The sequence below is a fragment of the Pelecanus crispus genome, chromosome 5 (assembly GCF_030463565.1).
Source record: "Pelecanus crispus isolate bPelCri1 chromosome 5, bPelCri1.pri, whole genome shotgun sequence".
Taxonomy (NCBI): Eukaryota; Metazoa; Chordata; class Aves; order Pelecaniformes; family Pelecanidae; genus Pelecanus; species Pelecanus crispus.
This window is the reverse complement of record NC_134647.1, coordinates 58,015,110-58,032,704: the sequence shown is the minus strand read 5'-3', so window position 1 is coordinate 58,032,704 and position 17,595 is coordinate 58,015,110. Positions and strand designations below refer to the sequence as shown.

Sequence of the window (17,595 nt, the reverse complement as noted above, 5' to 3'; positions counted from 1 at the left end):
CTTACCACGTTTGCACCTGAGAGTTCAGAAGAGTTGGCGCAAAACAGGATCAGATATATGTCACTAACCAGATATGCCTGCCTGACTAAAGGTGAGCAAGAGACGAAGACCCAAGTATGCTCAGGTGAGCTACCATCAGCAACATGGGGTACGTGTAGAGGACACCAAGATAACCCACTCCATTTTTCAAATTTCGGGGCCTACAGAAAACTACTTCTGAGGAAGCCCCAGGTGGTACAAGAGGAGGTCGCTGGCTGTAGGAGGTAGGCTTGTGAGGGAGCCCCACGAACGCCCCCAAAGGAGGGGCTGGGACCGAGCTGGCGCTCGGGGCGTGAGGCGGCTCCTCCAGCCGCCATGCAGAAGTGCCATGCAGCATGCCCCAAACGGGCACGGCCCGGCACCACCCCCAAGGAGCCCCCTGCCCTGCCGCGGCGTGCGGGGGCACCCGAGGCCCGCCGAGGCCCGGGCGAGGCCCGCCGAACCGCCACCCCGAGGGGACAGGCGCGCCCCTCTCCTCCCGCCTCTCTCAGCCCGCCACGCCGGCGGGCCTGGGGAGCAAGGCGGCGCTCCAGCCGCCGCGTCGCGGCCGAAGCGCGGCAGAAGCCGGGGGGCCGCGGAGCAGCGGTCCCCGCCCGGCGGCCCCGCTCCCTCAGGGCCCGCACGCGACGCGAGGAGCCCCCTGCCCTGTACGCTAATGCGGGGGCTTCCATTGGCCGGCAGGCGGAGGTTCCCGCGCCGTCACTGGAGTATGCTAATGAGCGCCCATCCCATTGGTTCGCCCGTCAGCGGCGGCTCCAAACAACATTTGCATGGCGGTGGACAGCTCTTTGTTGTCAACCGCGGCAGCCGGCGGGCGGTGCGCGCGCGTTCGCGCTCGCGCTGGCGCGGGGTGGGTGGACGGGCGGGCGGGCGCGCGCGCGCGCGCCGCCGAGGCCGCCCCACCGCCGCCACCTGCCCCCGGCTAGGGCGGGCCGCGCGGGGCCCCCCGCGGCGCGAGACGGAACTTTCAGGCCGGGGTCCGTCAACCGCCGCTCGCTCCCCGGGGCGCGAGGTGGTCCCGCCACTCCCCTCAGCTGCTGGGAGACAGCACCCCCCCCACACCCCGCGCCGCGCTCCGGCCGCCTTTGTGTGCGCAGCCCCCGCGCTCGCCTGGGGGGGCGATCCGCTCCGCTTCGCGCGGCTCCCCGCCCCCGGCCCCTCCTGCCTCGCCGGGCTCCCCCCCCCCCCCCCCTCCGCCCCGTTTCGGTGGGTGGGGGGGTGACTGCCCCTCCGCAGGGGAGCGGCGGCGGGTGTTCCCCTCCTCTGGGCACGATGGTGGACCTGGACAGCGAGGTGCCCCCGCTCCCCCCGCGGTACCGGTTTCGGGACTTGCTGCTGGGCGACCAGGGCTGGCAGAGCGACGACAGGTGAGCGCGCGGTCCGGGGGCGCGGGGGGCCGCGGTGACGGCTGGAGAGGGAGCGGGGGGGTGGCTCCGCGGGCGGCGCCCCCCGCCCGCCTCGGAGGGGCGGCCCGGCGGCGCGGGCCCCGCGGAGGGTCGGGGTGGCGGGGAGCGCGCAGCCCGGGCGCGGCGCGGCCCCGCTGCTGGCAGGTCGGCGCGCTGTGAAGGCACGCACCGCCCGCCGGAGGCCAGCCCCGGTGAAAAACTTTCCCGGGAAAGGGATGCGACGGCCGCCGAGGGGCTGCGGGGCCTGGCCCCGCAGCCGGGGGCGCGTCGGGGCCGGCGCCCCTTACCAAGGCACTGGGCATCCCGCAGCCTTCTGGGCAGTACCGCCTCTGCAGAAGGGCAGTTCCGTTCTCTTCCCTACGGCTACGGTAGGGGGAAGAGCTGGACAGGTACGATACCGTCTCCGGATGCTAACGTGCACTGAGGGGAAACCCCAGACCAAATAACGCTTTTGCCGCTTGTCTAAAGGCTAAGTGCCGGGGTCACTGACTGTTTTCATTGTCCAACGTGCATGCTTCTTTACATGCAGTTTCTTTCCATGCTAGGATCCTAGGCTTGGGTGTAGCTACCATCAATTTATTCCTTTATGAATTATTTAAAGACCGTCAGCATCTTTAATTGCAGACCGGTAGAAAAAGGTATTTGTTTGTCCCAAGTCAAATAATGTCTTTAAAAGAGAAGGAAAAAACCCACCTTTGTATTAAAACAAACAAACCAGGAATGTGTGTTTCATTTCAAAACAGTATTCGTGAACACCAAACAGCATCATGCCACGTTATTTGACCATACAACCTGGTGTGTCAATAGGCTATTAAACGATCCCATCTTGCAAAATTATGTGAGAGATCCACTTTGTAGTAACAATTTATTGTGGTCAAATGGCAGAAAAGCAAAATTGTCTGGTAATATATAACGGCATATTGGATCACTTTTAATTCAATATATTTACTTTGCCAGAATGAGTCTTTGACTCAGCAGTCTGAAACTTTGATTTTAATGCTGGTCTACACTGCGTAGATTTTTAGCTGCTTTCCTAAAGAAAGCTGGATTCTCATTGATTGGTAATCACAAGGGCATTCAGATATGTAACTATTACTGTTGTTTAGCAGAATATGCTATACATTGAAGCAATTAAATAATGTTTAATCATACAGTTATGAAATGGTGAATGACATCTTAAGATAGTCACAAAGAATGAATGATGTTGGTTGGAAATGACAGCATTGTAACTACGTAATGGAGAGTTAAAGAATATATTTATCAAAGCATGGTTTTATAGTTTAAAAATAATTAAACCATTAGCATATTCTGCATTCATAACTTCTGACTGCAGTATTCTTTGAGATTTTAGGAAACGTAGATCTTAAGGATCTTATGCCTACATTTTATTTTCTACTGCAATAGGAGAAAAAACCTGCAACCTTTCCTATTTTATCAACTTTATTTATTTAGCTAGGGTTTTGATGGCTAAAATAAACAAAATATTCTCTATACACCTTTTTGGACCACTCTGTGGCTTAACGCTTTTGCGAGCTCTAGTTTAAACTCTGTCAAGCACTTCCCCGATACCAGTTGTTTGACTTGAACTTCATAAAGTTGTCTTCTACGGAAGAAGCATGATCCAGTCTCAAATAGGAAGTAGTGTATAAGCAACTGCACAAACCACAGCATCTATTTTGCTACAGAGATGTCTATTTCAAGCCTATATTCACTTAACAAAATGAAAATAAATAATTCTAAAAAACTTGATAGCAGAATTATAGCATAACAGTATTATTGAGTATGAGTATTGTTGGAAAAGGACTAGTGGAAAATGAATAGTTACTTTTAATTATTTCATTAATATGCATACAGATGTTGCAAGAAAGATTTATGGCACATCTGAAATATAAAATATGAACCGAGGACTGAAAATGGCTAGTGGAAATGGCTTTCTAGATCTCCAGGTATTGTCCTGTGCTGAGGCTGGATGCAGCTGCACTGTGGCAGGAAGGCTGTGCAGTTGTTTCCCCGGAATACAATCAGGATTGTGCTTTACATGAGGCTGTGATAGCAGCACTGTCTCCTCCAGCTCCGCAAGTTACCATAGCAGTCTCTTTTGATACTAGCTTTCCGTTAACTGAACAAAGTCCATTCTTAAAAAATCTTGAGTATTGTCTTTTGCTTGTCTACCTTACAGTAGGGTCCTGTCCAGATTCTTGTTTTTCTGTACTGGAGGACATAACTTAATACTGAAATATTAATCCAATCCCATGTTGCTGGTATTTTGCTACTATCCATTATAGAAAAAGCATACATATTCTGCATAGAAATATTGTTAAATAGAATATTTAGAATATTAGACATACTTTCAGGAAATATTTAATGAGAAAGGGTCTCCACAGGTCTGCAGTCTGACATCAATTGCCTATTAGTTAGTAATGATTAGTATTACGCAAGTGTATCTTATTTTCAGTTGGGTTTTTTTTTTGTCTTTTCTTTGCACCCTTACCTAAGTGGTTCAGGTTTGGTTCTGGTGAAGCGCATCTTTTGTATTCTATTCTAATTAGTGTGCCATATAGATATTGCCAAAGGTGTTGGTTGTACCCCCTTCAATTGAATGGACATTAACTATGAATGATGTCCTGGTTTCAGCCAGGATAGAGTTAATTTTCTTCCTAGTAGATGGCACAGTGCTGTGTTTTGGATTTAGTATGAGAATAATGTTGATAACACACTGATGTTTTGGTTGTTGCTAAGTAGTGTTTATACTAGTCGAGGACTTTTTCAGCTTCCCATGCTCTGCCAGGTGCACAAGAAGCTGGGAGGGAGCACAGCCAGGACAGCTGACCCAAACTGACCAAAGGGATATTCCATACCATATGACGTAATGCTCAGTATATAAACTGGGGGGGGTTGGACAGGGGGCAGCGATTGCTGCTTGGGGACAGGCTGGGCATTGGTCATCGGGTGGTGAGCAATTGCATTGTGCGTCACTTGTTTTGTATATTCTTTTATCATTATTATTATTATTATTATTATTTTCTCTTCCTCTGCTGCTAAACGCCTTTATCTCAACCCACGGGTTTTACTTTTTTACTTTTTCCAATTCTCTCCCCCATCCCACTGTGGGGGGGAGGGTGAGCTGTGTGAGGGTGAGGGGCTGTGTGGTACTTAGTTGGCGACTGGGTTTAAACCATGATAATGGAGTATCTGAACACTAAAATACAGTTGAAGTAGCCTTATAGTATGGCTACACTATGGCAAGTGATGAAGATAGTTCATTTTAGGAGCTTATTGGCTGTTGGCCGAGATGCTGGAAATAATTTTCTGCATATTTCCAGTTCATTGCAACTTCTTACTTCCACTTGCTTTCAACTCCGGCAGTCTGATTTATATCAAGGGTTTTCCATCTGTGTGGTCTGTGAACTTAGGGTCTGTTACCAGCTGAACTCTGTCTTCTGTCTTAGTCCCATTCCCTTTTTGATCTTCCCAGTCTGTTCATCCTCAAGCTCTCTCTTTTCTCCTTCCATTCTGCCCTTTCTGGAAAGGTGCTCTCTTTTTGCTGGCTGGGAGGCATATGTTCCATCTCTATGTTTTCAGATGCTTGTTGATTCTTCAAGAGAATGAGATAGAAAGAGAGGAGATGGAATTATTCCTCTCATCTGCCACAAACCACCCAGGATTCTGTGTCACCAAATCACCGTTTTGATAGCATAGTTTGCCAGTAAGTCATATGGTAGTATTTGTTATTAAATATGATTGAAATGATATAGACCTCTTCTTTGCTGAAATATATTTTTCTTACATAAGCACAGTACCCAATTTTGAGACCTTACTGGTTATGTTTCTTTAGTAGGAGAGTTTGATCAGCTATTTCTTTTAAATGATCCTGTTCATTTATAAAATGCACACATGCTAAAATGCTTAGCTGAATGTAATAGGACTCTGATTCAGGAATTTTGTTCTTAGATCTGTACCTGTTTGGAGACAGATTTCTAATCATTTTTTCTCAAGGACTTCTCCTATGATGGAACTTCACTCAGGCTTCTTTTCTTTTTTTGGTGTCTAGCTCATGGTCCATTTCTTACCTATACTTCTCCAATGCAGTAACATCTATCTCACTGCTTTTGCATTCCTCTCCCAGAAAAATAATTCTACTTGCATAGTTTAGATTCCTAAACAACCTTGCAGTTGGCTTCAGTAACAGATGGGTTCCGGGCTGTCATATTCCACAAACCGCCAAATTGGATTGTATATTATTTTTCATAGAAGAAGTTGCTGTGTGCAGAAGAACACGATGAATCTTTGGCAAATGCATTTTTTCAGTAAATAAACTATTTCAAATAATTTATTAACGTTCTTGAATTTGCTGAGTAATTTTTTTTTCCTGAAAAAAATTAGATGTTAAAACCAGTTTTGGTTTTTGAAGGGCTAGACTTTCAAAGGATCTGATTCCCTTTGAAAACTGTGGAGATTAAGCTTGATGCTTACAGTACACACATTTTATATGGAATAGTTAAATATTCATTTACTCAGAGAGACAACTGAGTAAAAACTCACCTGTTTTCCTGTCACTATATGAAATATTTAAATATTGTCTGGATCAATCTGAAAAGCTTCCACAGGACAGCATGTAAAAGATTGGCCCAGTAGCTAGAGCATGTGTCTGTGCCAAGTCAGTGAGTTCTGTCACAGGTAGGATAGTGTACCAGGTTTCTTCCAGCCATGTAAATATCCCAGTCCCTGGGCTGAGGGTAAGGAGAAGATTAAGTCATTGGCTTTTTTACTAATTTTGTAAATACCGCTAATAACCTTTTGTGAATCTCACATTTTGCTTTCATTATTGAAAGTATCTGAAACTGAAATAAACTGCTCTCATTTACTGGATATTCTGAGATGTTTCTTGACCATCATACGGCAATTTGCCTTTCAGTTTGGTGGCTGGGGAAGGGAGCAGAAATAAAGGGGGAACTGGGTGATTAACATAAGTTATTCACCTGTTAATTCAGTGAGGTTTTACTGAATCGTGATTGTAACAGTAAATTAGGTAATAAAATATTTCATAAACTTACTGATCATCAATCCTTAGTCTTACCAGCTGTGTTGAAGAGCAACACAAATAAAGGTAGAAAATATCCTACCTAGTGAAGACCTGACATGTTTAAAGCTGGTAAATAATTTGCTTCAGAGGAGGGGAGAAAAGAGACTAGTTTAGGTTCCCATGTAAGCTTTGGAAAGATTCAATGAAGAGGTTATTTACAAAAGAATGTTTCTTGTGTACATATATAGTTACCATGTACTTCAAAATAGCTGAACCACAGCATACTAGAGATTTAAAGAATTCTAAGTTAAAAATAAAAAAAATCATTTACATTCTGTTAATATCACTGCTTTTTTCAGTAAGGTCAGTCATATAAATTCAGTGCTTGAGTATCTTGCAGAGCATAATTTACCTCACATTTCTTAAACATTTATGTATACATACCTAGTCCATTCTTTAGAAGCTTATAAAGATATAAAAGCTGCATTTGTTTTAGTAAATTCAAGCAAGCCAGGAATGTTTCCCACCATTGAAGCATGACTGCTTATACTAGTGAACTGTTACAATTTTCCTTTGCATGTTTGGCCATAGCCAGCTGGCCAAAACTGTCTTGGACACTGCAGTGCCCAGGAATGATTTGGCAGTTTCAATGTCCAAGGAAACACAAGTTGCAGGGAGTCACCCAATTTGGGAAGCTGAAACATTTTTCTGATATGTACATAGGCTGTTTTGTGCCATTTAATGTCAGTGCCTGGGAATGTGCCTGGGCAAGTTTAACTTACTTAAAGATAGAATCATAGAATCGTTTAGGTTGGAAAAGGCCTTTAAGATCATCCAGTCCAATCATTAACCTAACATTACCAAGTCCACCACTAAACCAGTTAAGGGTAGAGTAGCAATTTTGTGTTTCCTGGCTTGGTGGCTGGATTATTTATAATGAAAGTAAAAACTAGGAATCATTAAGGTTGGAAAGGACCTCTAAGATCACCATTCCAAGCATCAACCCAACACCACCATGCCCACTAAACCATGTCCCCAAGTGCCACGCCTACCCATTTTTTGAACACCTCCAGGGATGGTGACTCCACCACCTCTCTGGGCAGCCTGTTCCAATGCTTGACTACCCTTTCTGTGAAGAAATTTTTCCTAATATCCAATCTAAACCTCCCCTGACGCAGCTTGAGGCCATTTCCTCTTGTCCTGTCGGTAACTACTTGGGAGAAGAGACCAACACCCACCTCACTACCACCTCCTTTCAGGTAGTTGTAGAGAGCAATAAGGTCTCCCCTCAGCCTCCTCTTCTCTAGGCTAAACAACCCCAGTTTCCTCAGCCGCTCCTCATAAGGCCTGTGCTCCAGACCCTTCACCAGCTTCATCACCCTTCTCTGGACACGCTCCAGCACCTCGATGTCTTTCTTGTATTGAGGGGCCCAAAACTGGACGCAGTATTCCAGGTGCGGCCTCACCAGTGCTGAGTACAGGGGGACAATCACTTCCCAGCTCCTGCTGGCCACACTGTTCCTGATACAAGCCAGGATGCTGCTTGCCTTCTTGGCCACACTGCTGGCTCATGTTCAGCCGGCTGTCAACCAACACCCCCAGGTCCTTTTCAGCCAGGCAGCTTTCCAGCCACTCTTCCCCAAGCCTGTAGCGTTGCATGGGGTTTTTGTGACCGAAGTGCAGGACCTGGCACTTGGCCTTGTTGAACTTCATACAATTGGCCTTGGCCCATCAGTCCAGCCTGTCCAGATCCCTCTGCAGGGCCATCTTACCCTCGAGCAGATTGACACTCCCACCCAACTTGGTGTCATCTGCAAACTTACTGAGGGCGCACTCAATCCCCTCATCTAGATCATTGATAAAGGTATTAAACAAGGCTGGAGAGAGACCCAGAGAGGGTCAATATAATTTTATTGTGAAGGTGTAACCTCTACACTTTGACATTATATACTGCTTCTCCCTCTTCCTCTGCTAGTTCCTCTCTTGCTGGTCTCCTGTATTTCCTGTACAGTCACACATTCAGATTATGCATGTGTGGTAGACTGTGTTGCAGAGAGATCCATTTGTAAAGCACAGAGCTGCTTATGCTTATGCTTATGCTTATGCTTGGTGCCTTCCTTCCTGAAACATGCAGTATAGCCCTTATACACAAATGATAAGTGTGTTTTGTCCCAGGGTCCTTAAAAAAGGAAAAAACCCCTTGGTGTTAAAGAACTTTGATTTATTGGAATAATTCTTTTTCCACAACATTTTAGAGAAAAAAAAAAAAAGAGAAAGAAACATATGGATGTTTTTAAAATATGCAGAGTGAGATTAATTTTATTGACCTCATAAAAATGTATATAGTATTTTTTGTTTTATATACCTTTTACACTTTTAAGTCCCTTTGGGTTTAGGTAAGATTAAGCAGTATGTCTGGCTTTATTTGGACCTTGCACACCAAGGTAAATTTTATCAATGCTGAATGTTTCTAGCAATGTTAATTAAGAGACCATGAAGTACACATTCCAGCGTTGAATTACTGAATTAATACAGTCTCTCATATCAACAAGTCATTCGACAATCATAAATATCTATTTTATACTACCATTTCATTCTACTGCCTGTTGAAGTTTAGCATTATATGCAGAGCTAATATGTTCTAGGAAAAAAAATCACTATTACTGTGCCACTTCAAAATCAAATACAACAAATGGAATGGAAAGAACAAAAAATGAACATAGAAACCCAATGTATTTTCCAATCCCCACCCTCAAAACATCAGATTTCATAACTTTTCTATATGCTGTTGCAATAAGTGTTTACAATTTTGCAGTCATGGAACAAACATTTACATTGTCCAATGCTGTAATTTTTGTCTTTGCTTTATATATGTGTACACATAACTGGTATTGGAACATACCTGTTTCAATGCCAATATAGACACATTAACTGGAAATACATTTCAAATCCTGCTCCTGTATTGAGATGAAAATCTGAGTCATTTTGCTACAGTGTATACTTTCATGATGAAACTATAGAGCTAAATTTTACCTTTGTGCAAGAACTATTCTTAAATTTGATACTTAAAGGATTAAATTAAAATCAGCTTTCCCTTCTGATGGGCTTACTGCATAAATGAACATTACCACCTATCTGGAAAGGAAAGAGATTCAGATAATACAGAACACCTCCACACATCACTTGGACAATTGTATGCTGCTGGCTGTCATGTTGACTGGTGACTTTCAAGGAACAACTCCCTACTGTAAATCTCAGAAGGCACTTCAACAGTCATTTGTCACAGTGTGAATTAATGAGTAAAGCCCTCCCTTTGCCTTTCCTTTTGGAAATCACCTGAGATTGTTTAACTGAAAGGGGATAAAAAGCCCACATATTTCTGAATCGAGTGATTTAAAATATGAGTCTAGATTCAACTTGCACAAAAATTCTATTACAATTTCCTCAAAAGAAAATTCTATTATGCTTTCTTCAAAATAATCCTCCTCTTTCCTTCAAGAAATACTTTAGTCAATTTGGCCTCCTCATTTTAGAAAACGTGTTAACTTTTATGAGTTCTTTCATTTAACAGAGGCTACAGAATAAAAGGACTTAGGCAAATATTGTAAAATTTATCTTGTTTTATCCTTGTAAGTAAATTTTCAAAATAAATAAAGTGATGTAGAAGCCTAAATTGTATTTTAAAAGCTTGATTTTGATTGACACTGCTCAAGATCTTAACGGTCTAATTCACTAAGAAAACAAGTGTTTTCAGATCTGCAGTGAGCCTCTGCACAGTAGTAACTGGAAAGTTTTAATTGCCCTAAACGCTGAAAAAAATTGCTGCAGGTACAGTGTGCAAAACCACCTAAATTAAAAAAGCATTAAAGAAAAATATTAACATTTGTAAAACCACTACATCGGCCATACCGAGAGGTCCAAGTTTACTCTTTTGTGGCAGGTTTAGGAGTACAGTCCCACATAAGTAAACTGTTAATTTATCTCCATACTCCCCTTCCTTCTAAATTTATCTTAGGAGTGGGTCCCTATTACAGATAAAAGAGGGCATCAATTTACTTGTGTGGAAGGAAGTAATGCTTTGTAGAAGGCAGTTCCATTAGCCTCATGCTAATTTCTGTTTTAGCATCATTCTTGCAACAACAATGGAAACAAAAATGCATTGTTTCTGTGTTCCACTTAAACTAGCACACACTGGAATTGGGGGAAGGAGATGACAAGAGGAACACTTCAGTGCCATTACAACTATGTCTGAGGAAGACTTTGGTGGTATGCCCCAGCAAAAGTTTTCTAGTGCAGAGAAGGTTTAAGTGTTTCAGCTTAAACACTCCCACAGATCAGGTAGTCTTCCTCCTTTGAGACAACATGATGCACAGTTTGTAAACGTATGTGGTACTTCAATCATTACTTCATTATACACTTGGTACTCTAAAGCTCTTATTTTTCCATCTCAAACTTGATACATGCTACTTTAAATCTGGCAGACACTATAATACTCCATTGGGCACTGAAGCAGTTCTTTCCTAAATGGTTTCTCTCTTAATTTTATGATTATTATTCTATTACAGCCAATGTTTATGTTTGTTTATTTTGTAACAGTGAACTTCTGTGCTGCACTATGCATTACTCTCAGAATGACTCTTCTATAACAAATGGTAACATTGATTCATATTGTCTCCCTTTTATCCTGTAACAAAGAAATAGATCACTTGGAGCATCAGAAATGTCTGGAGCTTCAGAATACTTTTATTGTAAAATAAATCTGCCAAGCATTTCAGCACTACACATTCAGTTTCTAGACTTCACAATTAAAGGTGATCTTTTGTGCTGAATTCTGATGCCTACAGTATGCCCAAGTACGTGCACTAATCCACTAAATGCTTTAAAACTGGATTCTTCATATTTTTTCAAGTAAATGAGCAAGTTAAGTCCTTCCCGGAGGCCTGCACACCATGCTCCCATAATCTCTGTGTCATTGGAGAGAATGCCATTCAAAAACTGTAAATGTTCTGCAGCACAGAAGATTTGGTACAGAATGCCTTAAAACAGCTGTTAAAGATTTCAGCCTCCCCCGTGCAATCATCTGCTAATTATGTTAGCAGTCAACTTCCTGGTGGGAAGTAGCAGTAAAACAGAAACAGTCATTAAGAGACGAAAACCAGTGTTTATACTGCAGATAAAAACAGTGATATTATTATTTACTCAGAAGTATCTCTTGAAGGACAAATCCTGCCTCCACTTACACAGATATCTGTTAGGAAGTACTGTAGTTTTGTGGTGGAAAGCAGGTTGCTAAGTCTGACATCATTGTGCTTGACTTGCTGAGTATCAAACTATGGTAGATGGGGAAGGAAGGCATTGGGTTAACATCAGTGCAAGTTATCTACTGAGTTAGCAAAAAGAAGAAAACTTTGCCTACCCCTCTGCCTGGGTCTTACAAGTCTCCTGCTAGCTTTAGCCATTAATAACTGCATATCTAACAGCTAGCACAAGGATCATATGCCTGGCAGGGGCAATTACAAGATTTGAGCAACAGTCCTCTCTATGGTTTAGGTCTGCCAGGAAAGTCCGGCTGTGCTCCTAGATTCTGTACCCTGAGTCAAACCACTTTGGCTTTTTGCAAAGAAAAGAGTTGCCCTTTAGCTTTTTATGATGTTAAAGTTAATAGCATTTACCATACTTCAAGTAGCTTTAAGTTACAGAGCTCCTTCAAAGTATAGTGATTGTTAAAATATTTAATAAGGAGTAAACACTATAAAATAGCCTCACTTTTCTATTGTTCTCAATAGCCAAAAATGTTCTAGAGGTTTTATGTTTTCTCACTTTGTTTTTTTCTTCCCCTTGTGACTAGACAAAACTGCAGCACAGATAAAAGCAGTGTTACCAAACCAAATCTGAAACAAATACAGATGGGAAAAACAACAAGCTGAGTTGTAAGTGGAAAACTGTGGTTATATTTGTTCCTGATGTGACAGCACCTGTTAATACACAACATTCCCTGACTCTGGAAGGGGATTTAGTTTCCCATCTTCACACCAAATTCAAAAGAAGCTAAGGGCACTGGTCACATCACTATTGCACTGTAATTCTCACCATCAAGCACAGACAGCTATAACAGAGATGGTCTAAAGGCTAAGCTCTGTATTTAGCTGAATGTACCCTTTTGAAAAGTGAGCAAGCTGTGTTTTCATAGTGTACAACAATCTAGCATTTGATCACTTGTTCAAAGGGGTTTAATCAGTTACACAAATAACTTTTTAAAAGGCATTTTTGTAGATACTGTCCAGTTTTAAATTACTGTTTTGTTCTTCCAGTAGTCATTCAAAAAGATAATACAAACACAAAAAGTGGAACAAAATATTCTGTAATGTGCAGATGTTGATTAGTCAACCAGGTTTTATGAAGACTATAAAAATCTAAGTAGATTTTTCACCCACCTAAGAGTATCATAAAAGTGAAGCTTATCTCACAAGGGTAGTTCCAGATATCATGTATCTCACTGACAGAGGAATTCATTTACAAACTGTATTCAAACAGTGACCCACATGATCATTTATTTTTGTACTGAGACTGACCACAGATTGCATGAAAATTACATTCAAAATGCACTGAATTAATTTTAAAGGCTTGATTAGTTTTTGCTTCCTATTTTTCCTCTTATTTGGCAGTTCACAGATCACAGTCTGAGTCCAGGAAAAAAACAACAAAGTAAGTTAAATTTGTGCTGACATTATGAATTCATTTAATACAATTAATTGAGGCAGTTACTGTTTATGAAAACTCAAGTGATGTTATTTTTATGTCTTTGTGACTAGCTCACGTGGTCATTCAGAATATTGGGATTTTAGTGTGATGTTGGCGGAGTATTGCATGTGGTGGGAAGATCAAGGCTGGTACTAGAAATGTTTCAGAGCATAGAGGAAGTATCTCTGAGGGTGTAAGAGAGAGGGAACTTCGGTGAGCCTCTAATAGGCAGTCTTCTGACACATACCATGGGCTAGTCTGATACTGTTGTGGAAGACCTCAGGTTTTGCTCTTAATTTCAGGTTTTGCTCTTAATTTCAGACAAAAATGAGCTGTTAGAAGATCAGCATTATCAAAATTATGAGGTAAATGTCTTCTTCCAAGGCAGAGATGACTGGGGATGTAGAGTTCTCGAGCAACCTGCTGCTACTTGACTTCAGGCTAAGGTTAACTGTGCATTTAGAAATTCCTTTCCTTTCTAAGATGGTAGTGCCACTTTACAGTGGTAGAAATGGTCATTTGGAGAGAAGGAAGAGCTGGAAGTACTACTGTGCCTTCTTGTATCACCCTAGACATTTGACAATTGGTTGTCAGACTTCCTAATATCAATACAGCCAGCCCAGTCCAGTTTGTAAACACAGATCTCTCCTTATTGTATTCATATATTCCACCTGAGTCTGCTCAGCATTAAGATCTATATAAGACTTCAAAACAAGATGACAGAACAATACCTGTCCTAATCCATCTCACCAATACAGTTAGCTAAAGACATCTCAAATAATTTGACTCTCACCAAAGCAAGCAAACTCTGAAATTTCTGCATTCATTTGGGAAGTTACATTTAAGGAAAAAAAATAGTGTTTACACTGAACAGGCTAATTTTCTGAAGGGACCCGCTAAATGATTTGCTAAACAAACACAAGGCACATTATGAAAGTTTGAAGTTATTATTTTGAAAAATTAAGTACTGGGCATACTATTCTACCAGCCATATTACTGATGAGCATCATTTTTCTTCATAGAGTATGGAGATGTTAAGTGCTATTTAACATGAACAAAGATGACAGAATTAAACTTTTAAAATATTGTGAAAATGGATATTTAAAATTTTTCTTAATCTAATGTAATAGCTCACTCTGAGTAAGGAGAGTGAGCTTTATATGAAGTCTGTAATTGTATGTACCCTGTTAGCTGTGGAGAGCACAGTATCAGACAGGGGACATTTTAGAGATAATAATGACTTTTAAAATATTTGTTCTATTATGTGTTCAAAGTTCTTGAATCATTGCCACTCCTTAATGAGACATTTACAATTTGTATTAAAATTTTGTAATTTTTTTTTATGTAAAACAATAATCATATACTATGGTTGTACTGTGCAGCAAGCTGCGTTTGAAAGGAAGAAAGCAATTCCATACCACTGTTAGATATATTACAGTGTATACATATGTTAAGCTGCAAGTATTATTTCAGAAATCCTATGTATTTTATCCTCCACCTGGATAACAACATTGGAGCCAAAGCACCTTTAAATACTGAAGAATGAAGATAGATATGGATCAATGCACAATTCTTTTAGGAAGTATCATCAGCAGGAAATGTCATCAACACTCATCTCCTGTTGATTTGGTAGAGTCAATGAAGTCTCTGACAACCTTTCCTCTGTGGGAAATGTCAGGCGAGACACCTACCATCAGTACTGGGCTTTTGTTTTATGCCTCCTTCTGAGTCTTTGCCTGAATACTCCTCCTCTTTGTATTTATCAGTTAAATATTTGCCTTTGTCCTTTGTGTAACTGTTAAACATGTGATCGTGGGAGACTGAAAGAGTATACAGCTCCCTTAATTTCAGGGAAATTGTGATAATCTCAGATTCAGCTCTGTATTTCTCAGAGTTGTTGGCATTCTAATGCCAGCTTTTGGGGTATTGTATAAGTGTTTCCAGATTGGAAGTCTGGACTGTTGGAATATTTAACTTTAAAAAAAGACAAAAAGACACTCCTTTTTGTAAAGTTACCCTGGTCCTGAGCATGTGTAAAAAGCATGTGCAGTATCACTTTCCACCCCGCCCCCCCCCCCCCCCCCTTTTTAACACTTCAGCTATAAATGGAATCTCAGATAAGTTCTTTCTAGGCTTGTCAAAGTATCTGTGGGAAGTTCCTGACATATTTAATTTGAATTTTCACTATTTTTTTTCCTTTCAGATCAGGCATGGTTCCTATAATTTCTTACCCTGTTATAAACAAATACTGCTAATCTAAGTAAAGCTGTAGACAAGTGGGGAATTGAGTAGAGTACAGAAAAATGAATGAAACATTTAAACTAACTTTATTTATTCCTCTGGATGTCATATTCTTGCATCCTACCTAATTTAGTATTACTTCTGTCAGTAGAAGGAAGAATGTAGCTTGCAGAAGATACAAATGTTTGCACCAGAAAAATTTAGTTTAAACGGTCTGATATAAATGTTATTCCATGCGTCAGTGTGTTTTGTGACAATGATCAGTACACATTTCTGGAATACAATCCAAAAGATAATTATATAATATTTTTAGTCACTAAAAATTCTAAAAATAGTAAATCTAGTATCATTATCTTTAAGAGTACTATTATTAACTAGTGTTATTTCTCCTTTGGGAATACTGCTGGGTATGACTAGAGTCAAGAAAGAGCTATAAAAACTAAACTTCATTGTGTATTGTTGTGGAGGTTTTTTTCCTCATAAATGGAGTTCATAAGAAGGTGAGGAATGATCAGAATTAGCTAGATATTTATTGTAGATGAAAAGGACTATGCGCATTTACCACTCGGCTTGGTCAGTAAATTTCCATAATGACTTTCAGTAACTCTGAAGAGGCTATTTTAATCCTTTCCTCAGAAGAAACTGAAGAAAGGCTAAATTATTATACTGAATAGTAGTTTGATGAGAATTGGCACAAAGCTTGATTTTAATTGGAAGTCTAATCTCTTAAAAGCTGAAAAAATATTTTTCAAGTACTTTTCGCTTCTCTGATCAAGTAAAGATTCACACGCCAGAAGTTCTATATCAGTTTTCACTTTAGGTCATAGGACAAAAAAGAGATTTCAGCATTTATTCCCTATTGCAAAACCTAATGTAGATAACCTGTAAAAGGCATTGTTCCTTAGAAATGATCCACAAATGGAAAAAACCTCCAAACACCAATTCTATTCCTTATTTGCCATGCTCCCCTCTTCTCAAAATCACTCCTTCACCTCCAACAGATTTAGAGTTAAGACTATGTATTGTGGAAGTGAAACACCAATGTTTTATCCATCAGATTGCCATGCTACCTTAAGTGGATTTGTACAAATTCTGATCTGTGCAGCAAGACTGTAGAATACTATATCAGTATTGTACAGTGTTGTTTTGGTCAGAGTTTCATTCCCTGTGTATCATTAAGTATTCATCAAAATACTGTAGAAACACTAAATATACATGAAGAAAGTTAGCCAAAAAATGTTCTGACAGTTATGGAGAAGTGGGACACACACACACACGACCCACAACTGCTTTTTAAGTAACTTGCAGAGAGATTTTTATCTTTTTACATTAAATATCACCTTCTACTACTAGTAGTCTTGTTCATTTCAATGGGAATATTTATGTCTTAGTCTGAGTAGAAGAGGTTATTTTCTGCTGAAGAGAAAGCATACCAGGCGATACAGTTTTAAGCTTTATGAATAACTTTACTTATTGCACCTTGACCTGATGTAACTTACTAAGGCACCAGATATAACTGTACAGATTTTTGAATATATGGAAAACTCAAAGCTAACTTCAATTCCACTATCGCTATAATAAATATAGGCATAATAGATAAAAAATAAACAGAACTAATCTAAACAAATGCACTGTGAATTCATATACTGACTTTTTCATTATCAAATGTGAAATAATAGTTTATTATTCAATTTTAAGTCTCAGTTTGATAAATGACATGTATGTGTACATTTTCACCCGCTACAAAGTTGGGATGTATGTACAACTAATAATTACTGGCCCCATTCTGTGCTACTCTATATTGAGGTTCATGGAGCATTATGCCAGTGAACCCCTCTCTTACATTACATAACCTGTTTTAAATGACGGTGCTATCAGTGCATACTGTTAGGTCCTAAATAGAATATTTCAGGTGACATCTTCGTGACCAGTGTTTGACAATCTAAAAACATTCTAGAAGTTTGTGAAGGTCACACATAAGTCATGTGTATTTGTCCAAATACTGAAAATATTACGTTAATTTGTTGTTATTCAGTATTTTAAGAATGGAGATGCTTTGGGCACTTTTTAAAATGTAACTGCTCTACAAGTTCAATGCTAAACAACGAGCAGATATGAAAATGGATATTGTAGCATTTGGTTTTC

At 40.7% G+C, this 17,595-nt stretch overlaps 1 protein-coding gene across 3 annotated transcripts in view; it reads left to right on the top strand.

The window, feature by feature from the left end:
* The first annotated feature begins 1,311 nt into the window (after positions 1 to 1,311).
* KCNT2 (potassium sodium-activated channel subfamily T member 2) overlaps positions 1,312 to 17,595 on the top strand; it is a 154,951-nt gene continuing 138,667 nt past the window's right edge. For all 3 annotated transcript variants that reach the window (XM_075710612.1, XM_075710611.1, XM_075710610.1), the window contains exon 1: positions 1,312 to 1,406. In XM_075710612.1, coding sequence (XP_075566727.1) covers positions 1,312 to 1,406 — 95 coding nt within the window. The remainder of the gene's footprint in view (positions 1,407 to 17,595) is intronic.